The 12,660-nt window shown below is 42.2% G+C and overlaps 1 protein-coding gene across 4 annotated transcripts in view; it reads right to left on the minus strand.

The window, feature by feature from the left end:
- LOC148040538 (3-ketoacyl-CoA thiolase 1, peroxisomal-like) overlaps positions 1 to 12,268 on the minus strand; it is a 215,272-nt gene extending 203,004 nt beyond the window's left edge. For 2 of the 4 annotated variants that reach the window (XM_087700635.1, XM_087700618.1), the window contains exon 1: positions 11,840 to 12,044. In XM_087700635.1, the coding sequence (XP_087556761.1) occupies positions 11,840 to 11,935 (96 nt within the window). In that variant the 5' untranslated portion in view covers positions 11,936 to 12,044. Of the gene's footprint in view, positions 1 to 11,839; positions 12,047 to 12,137 lie in introns of those variants that run through there. The other 2 variants (XM_087700626.1, XM_087700645.1) reach the window with 2 other exon arrangements.
- Between the last annotated feature and the right edge of the window lie 392 nt (positions 12,269 to 12,660).

Genomic DNA, 12,660 nt, shown 5'->3' on the forward strand with positions numbered 1-12,660 from the left:
CGAGGAGTTTGGAACAAATTCGCATGAATAACATTTAAACTCCATCGAGTTCCCATCTCTTCACAAGGCTGCAGAAATTGTAATGAGGTAGGACAAAGTATACACTAGGCAACAGAAGAGAAGCATGGTTCATGGAGCCATGCCAGTCTGAGAGACTTAGATGATCTACATGAGGATCCTCTCATGGAACATTCGAGGCTTTGGAGGAAGATTTGTCTGCCAAGGATGAAGCCTCATGAGACAGGATCTCCAAGGGGCCCTAGTTGGAGGATCAGTCAATTTATATATGCTACAAGAGCATCACCTCTCGAAAGAGAGGATTTCCCAATGCAGTGGGAAGCTGTTGCCTGGTTGAAGTTTCATGTATTGGACGCCCGTTGTAGGAGCCTCAATGATACAAGCAGGAGTATAGCTCTGTATTGGTGAGCATTGGCTTCATGCAGTACAGGATTGGGGTATCCTTATAGCAAGAAGAGCACTTTGGATATCTGTGAGAGTGGAGGAGCCATTAATAGGCTTGTTGGTTATATATGCCTTAATAACAAAAGGGAGAGGACTATGCCTACTCATTCTCTATCTCAAGTTAACTGCTGGATTGTAAGTGGGGATTTTAATATTGTTAAAATTTTCCAATTCTATGGGCAATGCCCAATGTTTTAGTTAGTTGGTTTGTAGTGTGAACACAACTTTATTAATAAGTTGTGTCACCACTTCTAGAGTTAGTTCTAGAGTAAAATTAACTCTACTTGAGTTAGGGATAGGTCTAACTTACTTAAGATCTATTGTACTTTCATTCTTCTATTCTAGCACTTGTATCTTTAGAGTGTGGAAATGCTGCCCACTCTTGCTCATTGTGTTATGTTCACTCTCTCTCTCTTTTCCTCCATTTCCAACATTTTGTATCAGAGCAGCTTCTACGCATGGATCCCGAACAGCCACAGTCAACCAGTGCCGCTCTACCAAGGTCCTACTATAGCTAGCCAATGTTCAGCCTGAGGAAGAGAAGCTGCTGTTTTGGAGAAGGTGTTGCTACTGTTTTCAGCTTGCACACAGTCCCATCTATAGTCTTACAAGTAACTCTCACACATAGTCTCTCTCAACCTTGCTCGTAATATTCTTAGCCATGCCCACCATTTTCTCAACCTTGCTCGCCATTTTCTCAACCCTATCCGCCATTTTCTCCAAATCTAAGAAAAAATGCAGAAACCTTAATTTTCCAAATTTCAGGGTTTTCGAAATTTCTACAATTTCTCATTTGTCTTGCTTGTCTCATACCTAATCTCAAAGAAAGCTTCAATTTCTCACACTCCCTACTGCGAAATTTTAAGATTTTTGGCCAAATTTCCCAATTTCTAAAATTTCTTGAAATTTCTTCAAGGAATGTTGGGACTTTTGCCCGATTCGAGTTCCCCTGTATGAATCTCCACCGAAATTGCAAATATTGCACAATTTCTTTTTCCCAAGAAAAGAGAACTCTATTAATAACACCTCGGAGAAAGTCCCCCTAAGGTAAATACAAAGTACAAGAAACTCTGTGAAGAGTAACTAAGTACATCAAAGATACAATGGTCATGTAAACAAACAACCTGGTGGGCTAAAGTGCCAGACCATCTGAGGGAAAGTGTGAAAGAAGGTGTCTGAATCCCAAATCCTCAAGAAAGCCTCTCTTTTCTTCCTCATCCTCTCAGAGCTGCCCTGCAACCTCTCCCATTTCCCACGGTGAGTATGGACTATCTCTGTCCAAATCCTCGATAAAGACTCCCCAGTGGGTATATCCTGAAGATCAATGACCTAACTATATCTCGCAGTCCATATGTACCAAGCTATAATGCTGGAAATCAGCTCCCATCTATGACAATGTCCCTGAGTCCACTGTGTCTGTGAGTAGTCTAGGGTAGGGATCCTGCTTAGATGTTGTCCAATGATGAGAAAAGAAATGCTCCCATGAGTGTCCTCATAGCCGCAAGTTGCACCTCTATCTATGACCCAAGCTGCAGTCGCCACCATGGACTCTATTGTACCATGGAATACTATCCTAAGAGCTCTCCTCCAAATCTCTTGGGCTCTAGGACAGGTCCCAGAGGCAATGTCTCTGTGTCTCCTCTGGCTCACCACATCGTGCGCAAGCCACTGGGTCCCTGCCATAACCAAGCCAAGTGCCAACTACTAAACTCCTATGGGCTAAAAGCCATAGAAAGAGAGATATCTTCTTGGGCCTGAAGCTGTCATGTAGCCGCCTCCAAAAGTCGTATAGGAACTCATCTAAGACTCCCTCTCTATGCCAATGAGGGATGGCTACACGCTGTGCTCTAATCTTGCTCATCTGTATCCTCCGTCCCAATCTAGTACTGTAGCCAAAGAAGGGGATGTCAAATGGCCTATCAAGGAAGGGATCCCTCCACACCCACTCTCCTGGATCCCACTGAAATCTCTGTAGAGGCCTCCTCTGGTATGCCCAATATCTCCATCCATCTATAAGACAAGTGGTTGGGTCTTGGTCTATGTGCCATTTTCTTTGAAAGTGTGCCACTACTCTGATTCTCTGCCTAGAGTAGCCACTGAGTGTTGTAAGGTCAAGGTCCTCTCGCTAGAGGCAGCCATCCTCCTGGACTGTGAAAGTGAATGTCTTGTCTCTGCTAGATGCAATGACTGCTAGAAGGATATCCCCTCTAGAGAAAAGACCAATCCAAGTCTAAGAGGAAGTTGTTTCAGCTTGCCAATTTGGTGGAACCCCTTCCATCACGGCCTCAATCATAGCCCTGGCTCCCCTAAGACCATGTAATCTTTGCCTTTGGGTCTCGTGAGGTAGCTCCTGAAATGCAAACCACTCCCCCACTAATGTAGCGACCTGTAAAGAGAATCTCCCCCATGATAAGTGTGTCCGCTGCCCAATGGTATGGCCTGACTCTGATCTCAAATAATGATTAAAGAGAAGAAATGTCTCCTCTTCTCTTCAACAGTAGTCGAGGGGAGCTGGTGGATACGTGGAGATACAGATCTCCAAGCTCTAATAATGGCAGCTGCAAATCTGACCTCGAAGCTCCTCCCTAAATCTCTAATGCTCATCTCCTGAAATATCCAGTGAATGCTGGGCTGCCATGGTCCTCAATGTATAGGTGTCAAGTCCTCTAGCCTCCCCATCAAAAGTTTCTTCCAGGGCTCCTCTCTTGGAAGCAAACCCCTAACAATGAGCTTGACCAATAGGGCTTTGCTCTGACTATCTGGGTCTATGATCCCCAATCCTCCTCTGGATCTAGGCTGTATGATGACATCCCAAGCCACCTTTGCTCTGGCTTGACTCCCATCTCCTCCTAACCAAATGAAGTTCCTGATGAGGCATTTCACCTGGCCAATACACGACCTAGAGAATGCCCAACAAGGAGTGATGTACCACATGGTCGCAAGAAGAACTTGGTTGGCAACCACTACTCTTCCTGCCAACAAGAGTCTCGCCAAGCTCCAATAATCCAATGTTTGAATCACTCCTCAACAAAATGAAGTTGCTAAAAGGAAGAATTGCACTCTCATGGAAATGGCTTATTGTATGTTGAAAAGCAAGGGGCTGCCACATAAATTTTGATTAGAAGGGCTTCAATGTGCCAATCATGTATTGAATCGTGCACCTACAAAGGCTTTGAAGATGATCACACCATTCAAAGCTTGGCATGGCAAGAAACCCAAAGTTGACTACTTTTGAATGTTTGGTTGCATAGCCTATATACATGTCCCGAAAGAGCTTCATGGGAAGCTTGATGATAAGGCTGTAAAATGCATTTTTATTAGCTACAATTTGAAAAGCAAAGGCTATCGCATGTATAACCCACACACAAATAAGATGGTTGTTAGTAGGGATGCCATATTTGCTGAAAATGCAGCATTTTCACATCACCAATTTCAAATGCCAACCACACATGACATTGGTGATGTTTTTGAAGGCCTTTTACCACTTTCTTTGAAGTTTGTGTGTGCTATAAATGGCAAGACAAACATGTTACAGCAAATTGTTGTTGCTTCATATGCTCCCAAGCAGTAGAGTATTAATGAGGGTTTGCCACATGCAGTGGAGGTAGCAATTCAGCATGAAAGGGCTGCTGCAAATGTAGCACAAGTGGAGCATTTAATGCAGCAAACTGACGATTGCAGGTTGGAATCCATGCGCAAGCTGAAGACGCAGGTTGCTGGTCTGAAAAACACAGGCCTTATCAATAAGGGGGAGAAGGACCTGTAATCAGTAGAAAAATCGCAGCAAGAACCTAGATCCTGCAGTCTGATACCATGTCAGAACTAGTACAGCAATGGAAGCATAGACAAGTGCTGAAATAAACTGTTGAACACAAGACTGAAGAGAAAGAAAACAAAAGAACACGTCAAAGGAAGAGAACTCAGAGATGTGCTCGGGAAAACAAAAGAACACGTCAAAGAGGCAAAGGCTGAGAAAAAGGGTAAATCTGAAAATAAAGCTGAAAATCAGGGCAGATCTGAAAATAGGGCTGGAAAGAGGAACAGATCGCAAAGAGAGAGTGGAAAAAGTGATGCACGATGGAAGGAGCTGATGGCTGCAAATAAATGCTATAATTGTGAAGAAGAAGGGCATATGGCACGCAACTGTCCTAATAAACAGCAAGCTGAAAAGGATGATAATAAGGAAAAGAAAGGTAAAACCACTACTGGTTTAGTGCTTGATGTAGTGGCAGATCAGCCTAATCAAGATAGTACTGAACTTTGCATGACATGGGGCAAAATCAGAAATCAGCATGCATTGATTTTTCTTGATCCAGGGCACAATCAAATTTCATCTCTTGATATGGCAGCCCGTTTAGGCATTAGAGAGGATGAGATGGGGCCCATGGGTGAGATTGGCATGGCATGTAAGGGACATGCAAAGCTGGTCACTCCTATCATTGGAAAGCTTCATTTGCACATTCAAAGTTATGTGGATAGCGAAGAGTTCTTTATTGCTCCATTGGAAGGATGTGATGCCTTGCTTGGTATGCCTTGGTGTCATCGTGTACATGCAATGATTGATACTCGTGATAAGATTGTGACCCTCTTCCATAGAGGCAAAGTTCATACTTTGGATGTAAAATTGAAAGGGGAATCTGTCCTTGTTGTATCTGCTTTTACTATTTCCAAAGTAATGAAAAATCATCTTTCAACTTACTTAGTTTTCACTAAGGATAAAAGTGATAATGGAAATGTTGGAAATGTGAGGATCAGTGATGCATGCTATAGGCTGAAATTGCCTCCACACTGGCAGATACACAATGCCTTTCATGTGAGCTTGCTTAGACCTTTTCGTAGAGAGATGCCAGAGGATGTATCTATTGAAATTCAGCCGGAGGTTGAAGAGCTCGATGAAATATTAGTACCAGAGCAGATTTTGGCACACAAAGAGAGGAAGATCAAGGGTAAGGGTTCCATAAGGTACTTGGTAAAGTTTCAAAATTATTCACCAATGGATGCCAAATGGATGGAGGAGGATAACTTGGCGTCCTCCTCAATTGTTGCAACTTTACCTTGATGCTTTCCAGTTAGAGCCAACTTTAGTTCAGGCTCAATCAGGTTCAGCAAAGCAAAGGTCCAGAGTATTACCTAATGCTTGTGAGGGAGCTAGCACCTCCGCTCCTCAATAATGGACAGCTCCAGAAGTAGTGGATCTCGAATGTATTCAGCATACATTCACGGTATTGTAGCTGAACAGTATGTTTGCTAGGAGATCACTATCCAGTGTATTAGTCACTATGTTTGGTATATAGATCGGTATGGTTTTCACTGCAGCTCTAAAACTGTACATTTGCATCCGTTATGCTCGGTGTATAATCAATTATGCTTGGTATGGCATTGGTTATGCTTGGTGTAGCATCAGTTAATGATCATAAGGAGCCGATTATCAAATGTTGGTTTTCAACATATGATCATTACTATTCGATTGTATTCAGCTGGTTTTGTGGACAGCAACATGTCTTATGATGCCATTGATGTTTCAGCCATGGTTTATACTTGGTTTTCGCTATACAATGGTTTGGTTTTGCCAAATGAGTTGCGCTCATGAGCAATGGACATGTCACATGATGATCTAGCAATGTTTTTGAGATTCTTTGCGTCTTATGTTATGTTATGTTGGCTAGTAATTTTCAGCATATGTTGGGCATATGGAATGGTTGAACAACAGTGCGCAATGTTGTGTTGACTATGATGCCCTTTGGAAATTCTAGTGTAGTACTTTGCTTTTGATGCATTTGGCAGTGCAATCGAGAACGATTGCAAGGATTTCAAGGGGGAGGACTGTCATGAGGACATGTATTTTTGAAACCTCACTTAACATGTAGATTAATTTTTAATCACATAATTAAGTAAATGTTGCACATGTGAGGTGCAATTGGAGTTAGAGTAAATTTACAAGCTCGGGACCCGAGAAAATCACAGGATGTCAAAGGCAAAAGTTGCTATAAACTATGTTGCACGGGTACTTGGTGGTATCGGGTGTCAATTATTGGCCTAGGTCATTCATTTGGCCATAAATGTCAATTGGTGACACTAGAGATGTGGCATTTAGTAGTACCTAATGTCAATCTAATGGTCAAAGATAGCACAGAGAGACTCCAGAGTGGAAGATGCCTAGCCAATTTAATTATTGGCTAGTCATATTATTTTTCTAGACACCAAAATAATTATTAGAATAATTTTCAATAATTAAAGACTGAAAATTAATATTTAATGATGGATAATGTTGGAAAAACCATTTGGGAAGGCTGCCACTTGGCAAGCTTGCTTGTAGAGGCTGGTAAAAGGCTGAAGAAGAGGAAAAACGAGATCATTTATTGCTGTAGCAAATGTGGGAGAACTGTGAGCAGCCCTTCCTACCTATTTTCAGCCATTGCAGCCAGCCATGAGTGAGTTTTGAGGAGGCGATTGCAGATTCAGACCCTCCACAGCCGGGCGATTGCATCCACATACAAGGTGACAGTTGATTTGGATATCTCAGCTATAGGCGACAGTATTTAATGCTGTTGTGGCAGGGCAGCACCTGCATTTGACTGATTTTCAGTCATTCTTCGCCAAAAAACTCTGAATTTTCTCTCTCTACGGCTTTTTCTCTCATCAGCCACCCATTTCACAACCTTGCTCCGAAGATCTCAGCATTTGGACCCTTGGAGGCTGAGAAATCGCAAATTTCTCTGCTATAAACTCTAACTTACAGTAGAAATTAAGGTTTAGCAAAAACCTCGAGAAGAGTGCCAAAAATTGGAAGCTCCAAGTCTTGGATTTTTCAAGGCTAAAGGTGAATTCAGGTGGAGGACTAGCCAGCCATTGAATTTGGAGCATTTCCATCATCTATGAAGTGGGTGAAAGCCAATTAAGTACCCGAATCAAGGGGCAAAACAGATTGAAGACTTGCTGGTCACTTTGGACAGCAAGGGGAGTTTGGATTGCGAAAGGGATCAAGAGAATCCCACTGTAAATCAACTTCTTCTTCAATAAAGCTAAAGAAATACCAAAAGGGGTGACAATTTTAGAGTCAATCAAGTGTGCACTATCTAAGATCAGTAGGTAAATTTGTATTTTCAGATTTGCATTTATTGTTTGCTGTTGTAATCAAGGATTCACCACCCATCCATGGAAGGAAGCATGGGTTCAACACTCCACATTCACCCTCACCATGACCTTCTATGTTTACACCTATGCCAGATATTCCAAATTTCATTAATCTCACGGAGGAGTTTGAGGAGTACCTACGAAACAAGTATGGACCAAAAGACATCCCTTCTTCCAATTTTGCTACTCCTTCCCGACTGGTTGATGAGGCTGGAAACCTTTCTGATCATGGAGGACATACGACATTTGGGATAACTGGCAATCCATTTTCATCATATTGGCCAAGCCATGTGTCAAGTTCATACAATACTTTTGAGTTGTTCGAATCAAAACCCTCTCCTGTTTTGCCTTTCAATGTGCAGGATCCAGATATTCAAATGTATGTAAATCTTAATAGAGGGGGCTCAAGAAGCAAACATTCACGATCAGGTATACCTACATCTTTTGTTTCATTTGAGCAAGTCAATTACTCTTTTTTTCTCCCTCCCATCCTACCCTCTTTTCTTGAAGCCGTATCACATTCATTTCTAAACCTCAACTTACATTCTACATAACATTCTACATATGCCTCTACCACACTGGGAGTTGGACCTTCTATCTCCACTCCTAGCACATTCTCATTCTCTATTCCATATTCACACTTCCCTTCCATGTCATACCATGGTGCATCGTTAGGGGGCATCCCACCTCTTAATACTGTCACCTACCATTTCGCACAAGCCATTCTACACTATGGGGCTTCGTTACAGGGAATGACACCCTCTTACACAGTTCCCTCTACCTTTCCTCATGTAGGCACCTCTTTTCTTATTGGGCAGGCTACGATGGGCATCCCCCTTACTACCCCCAGCTACACACACACCATGACCTCTTATATGTAGGGATTTCCATCCTCTGCTTATGGTGCCTCATCACACTTTCCATGGGTCAGTCCAACACAGGGATTTCCATCCTCTGCTCCACGTGTCCCTATCCCTCCAACACGAGATGCTCATGCGGCGACAATGCCCGTGCCTAGTCATCCCATGCAAACATTTGGATCCACTGTGCACACTTCTCGTATGCCTAGTGGACACTCTGGGATCCATTCCCAAGTGTACTCCTTTCCCCCACAATACCCACCCTATCCATCTTATGCAAGCACTATCACTCCTATTGTCTTGGCCAAGAATGCCTTCACGGACAAAGACTCGTTTCAACAGGTTGAATTTCACTACTTCGTTGAACTGTATGCAGTAAGTGCTTGAGTCTCACGGTCTTTGGGACCTTGTTATTGGTCTTAAGCCTATGCCTGATCCTCACCTAGCACACCCTAATTACATCTATTTATGGAGAGCTCACAATGCCACAGTCAATGTTGATGTAGGGCTTGCTTCCTGAGTTTAACTCTCAGTACAGCACTTCCCTCTTGCATTGAAATGTTGGAGTCATCTCATCGACTGCTATGCAACCAAAGATCATACTCAACGTATAAACATCGACTTTGAGCTCCACGAGTTTTCCATTAAGGAAGGGGATGATTTGAAAGTCAAGTTGGCCGAATATTTGCATTTACTAGCCAAGTTTCCCACTACTAGCTCTCCAAGGTTAGATGACCATCAGGTCGCGTTCTTCTTGAACAAGTTGCTCAATAAATACTTCCATTTCATCCAACACATTATCTCACTGCCTAGATTGCTGATATTCTACAAGTTTGAGTGTCAATTCTTGCGTTGTGCGAGGCTCCATGATCAAGTCTACAAAAAGTCCTCTACTCACATCTATTCGAAGGGGCAAGGATTAGTTACCTCTTCTTCGGGAGCAAAAACCACCAATGGCAAAAACTCGCAAGATGCGAAGACAAGCCAAAACAAGGGTAACCCCACTTCCTTCGACAAAAGCAAAGAAACACGATCCCTTTAGCAGTAAATTCCTAAGAATAATATGTTTTGCACACACTGCCACAGGTTGGGCCATGTGAACGAGGAGTGTCGTACCAAGGACCAAGGTTTACCACCTAGAAAACCACAGCAGACTACTATGACTACACAGTCTAGTAGAGCTACGCGTGCCACTACTGCCCCATCTACTCCTTCAACTCACGGTTGCTGGGACATATGGCACACGAACAGTTTCAGTGGCCATTCTACTCTACTCCTAAGGGGTTGACTGATTGGTCTGCTAGTGACTCCCTATTGTACATTTCACATCCATTCCTAGGACCTAAACTGCACCTTCTAGGATTTCTTCCCCACCTCGCCATATGCAATGGTGGCCACAAACTTAGCCTTTCATTTCTAAGTCTTCCGCTGCATTTAGTGTATCTCGACCATGAGATGCAGTGCCACTAGAATGAGAAATGAACTTAAATGTAGGAGCAAGCCACCAACAATTCTTCCACTTTGGCAACCACCAAGAACACCACCAACAGTAAGCAACAGCAGCTCAAGTTCTCTAGATAGTAAGCGACAGCTAAGCAAGCGAGTTTGTGGCCAGGCAACAGCTCTAGAGGCTATTAAAGCAGGGCAGCAATAGAGATCAGCCTGTTCTTTGCAACTGAAATCTGAATTTTCTCTCTCTTCTCAGCATTCTCTCTCGCTCCTTAGCCAATTCAATTTTTTTCTCAATAGTCTCCATCAAATTTAACCATTGGAGGTGGAGATTTTTATGAAGCTCTACTGCAAACCCTAATTTACAGACAGAAATTAGGGTTTGATAACCACCTTGGGAAATGTGCTTTTAGGAGCTAGAGACTTGAATTTCAATCACTCAAATCGAGAATTTCAAAAGATTCAAGTGCTTATTCAATCGGTAAACATTTGGGGCTGAATTTGTCACCCATGGAGCACAATTGAAGACCAATCCCTGAGCAAACCAAGGGGAACTTACTTTGAAGGCTTGCTGGTCATTTATGATAATAAGAGGCACTTGGATCAATGGACTAAATTGAAGAATGTCAGTGTACTCCATCCATTTGCAATAACAAATATAGGAAAACTGCAAGGGGCATTTCAATATATATGCTTTACTTGCTTGCTGTAATTATTGATTCATTGGGTTATCACCATCCTCTCTAAGGAGGAAGGCTGGTTTTAGTGAGTCTCTAGGTAGCTTGCAAATCTCGATGAGTATGGAGATACAAATTAATAGAACACATGAAGCTAGACACTACTTTTCAAAAGAGAGAGAAAACTAGGAAGGGTAGTACTAGACAACACAACCAAGCTATGAAAGGTTTAAAGAAAGACATAGTCAAGAACAAGGCCAAAGTCCAAGAATAGTGCAAAGGGACACTCTTCCTAGAAGGCAATGGTTTGTCAAGGAGATGCAACCATTGCAGGATGAGAACAAGAGTTTCAAGTGCAAGTTTTGTGAGTGCCTTCAGCAAAGGCAAAAGAGCATGAGTATAATAGAGGGAAAGATCCAAGGTCAACAAGATGCGGAGGTATATGTTTTACTTGGTGCAAGGGCATCTTTGGGTTGTCTAAATGATGGTATCTGATGGATGGAGTTTTGAAGTTTTACAATTGCTTGGTTAAGTGTAAGTGCTAACTTGGATACTGGACACAGCCCATAGGTCTCATCATAGGAAGCAAGAGGCTAAACTGGCCTCTGGCAATGATACCTGAAACGGAGGAATGAGCTCATGTATCTCCTAACCCAGCAGCTGCACTATCTCAAAAGGCCGGATACCAGCTCATCATTGTTTTCTTGTCATGGGACCTCCTTGCATAGTGAAGATTGATTTGTATGACACATTGTAACTGCCTCGAAAGGGGAGTGAAAAGCAGGAAGGCCAGTACTTGTAGTTTCTGCAGCTGAGAATGTTACGGGCATCTGATCCAACTTAGAAAGAACATCTCTCACTGCGGCAAAATGGTAACTCAGGGCTCTATGAAGTAGCTCCCGATCATCAAAATGTGCTAAGAATCATCATCCATATACATACATATGTAAAGGTCATCATCATCATTGCCACCACCACCATTTTGAACCCAACGACCAGATGAAAATACTATATGCCTACAGATGGAGCGATGATGATGATGATTAATGTGCATAGATTGCAAATACATCATGATATATACTAAATACAATAGATGATTATCATCCTCATCACACTAATCATCGTCACGGTAGTCATCATCATCACAATCGCTATAAAGCAACAACCAGACGAAAGATTATTAGACCACTAAATGGTAGCGTTTTACGTTGCCTAAACCAAGCGTTTCCGGCAAGCAAAAGCGTTCGGATTGCAAACCAGCGGATTTATGGACTGGCAAAGTGGTCGAGGAAGAAGGTGGCTCAGAATCATAGACTGGCGTCTGCGCACTTTCTGGAGCTCCATCTCCATCATCAACAAAGGCAAGGCTGCTCCAATTTTAGATAAGCTGCACAAAATCAGGATTGAGGCTTTCCTCTGAAAATTAGCTTTGAAATTTTTGAATCGAATAGGCAATCGTTGAAAAGGCTCCGCCTCGTTTTATTTGACCAAAGTTGCTATGGCTAATAATAAAAATTTATAAAATTTCTGGTTAGAAAAATGACAAAAGTCTTACAATGGAATAGCTACAAAATCTATTGGGCGAGTCGTGCCCTTCCAAACCTCCCACAATGTTGATGCAATAATGCAACTCTTGCATGTAGAGGCCTCATCCTGTTATGTTATTCACCTCTTTTTGGCCCGCCATTTCAATGCTTTGTCTTTGGTTTTAGCATAGCTCTATACATTTTTTCACTTTTCCAATTTTTCTCAATTTCACCCATTTATCATTAGTGCCGGAGGATCACTTAATAGGCTTTCCACATGCTCTAGCGTTGGAAATTCTTATTAACATTGAATGTGTGTTATGATTAAAGCTAAAGGTGAGGTGAAAATCTATATATAGCAAGCAATGTCATATTGAGGTTCACAGTAAGGCCCCAAACAATCTCAATCTTTCATTTAGTCACTATATTATCTTTGTGTTGGCCTAGCAATTCTCAAAAGCTTAAGTATATTTGCTAGGATTTTTTAGTTGGATCTTCAATTTTAGTTCTTCTTGTGTGCCATATTATAATTGATAAATTGACAAAGCCTCC

This window comes from Lygodium microphyllum, chromosome 2 (genome assembly GCF_053477565.2).
Source record: "Lygodium microphyllum isolate KBCC chromosome 2, Lygodium_microphyllum_v1.1.10, whole genome shotgun sequence".
Taxonomy (NCBI): Eukaryota; Viridiplantae; Streptophyta; class Polypodiopsida; order Schizaeales; family Lygodiaceae; genus Lygodium; species Lygodium microphyllum.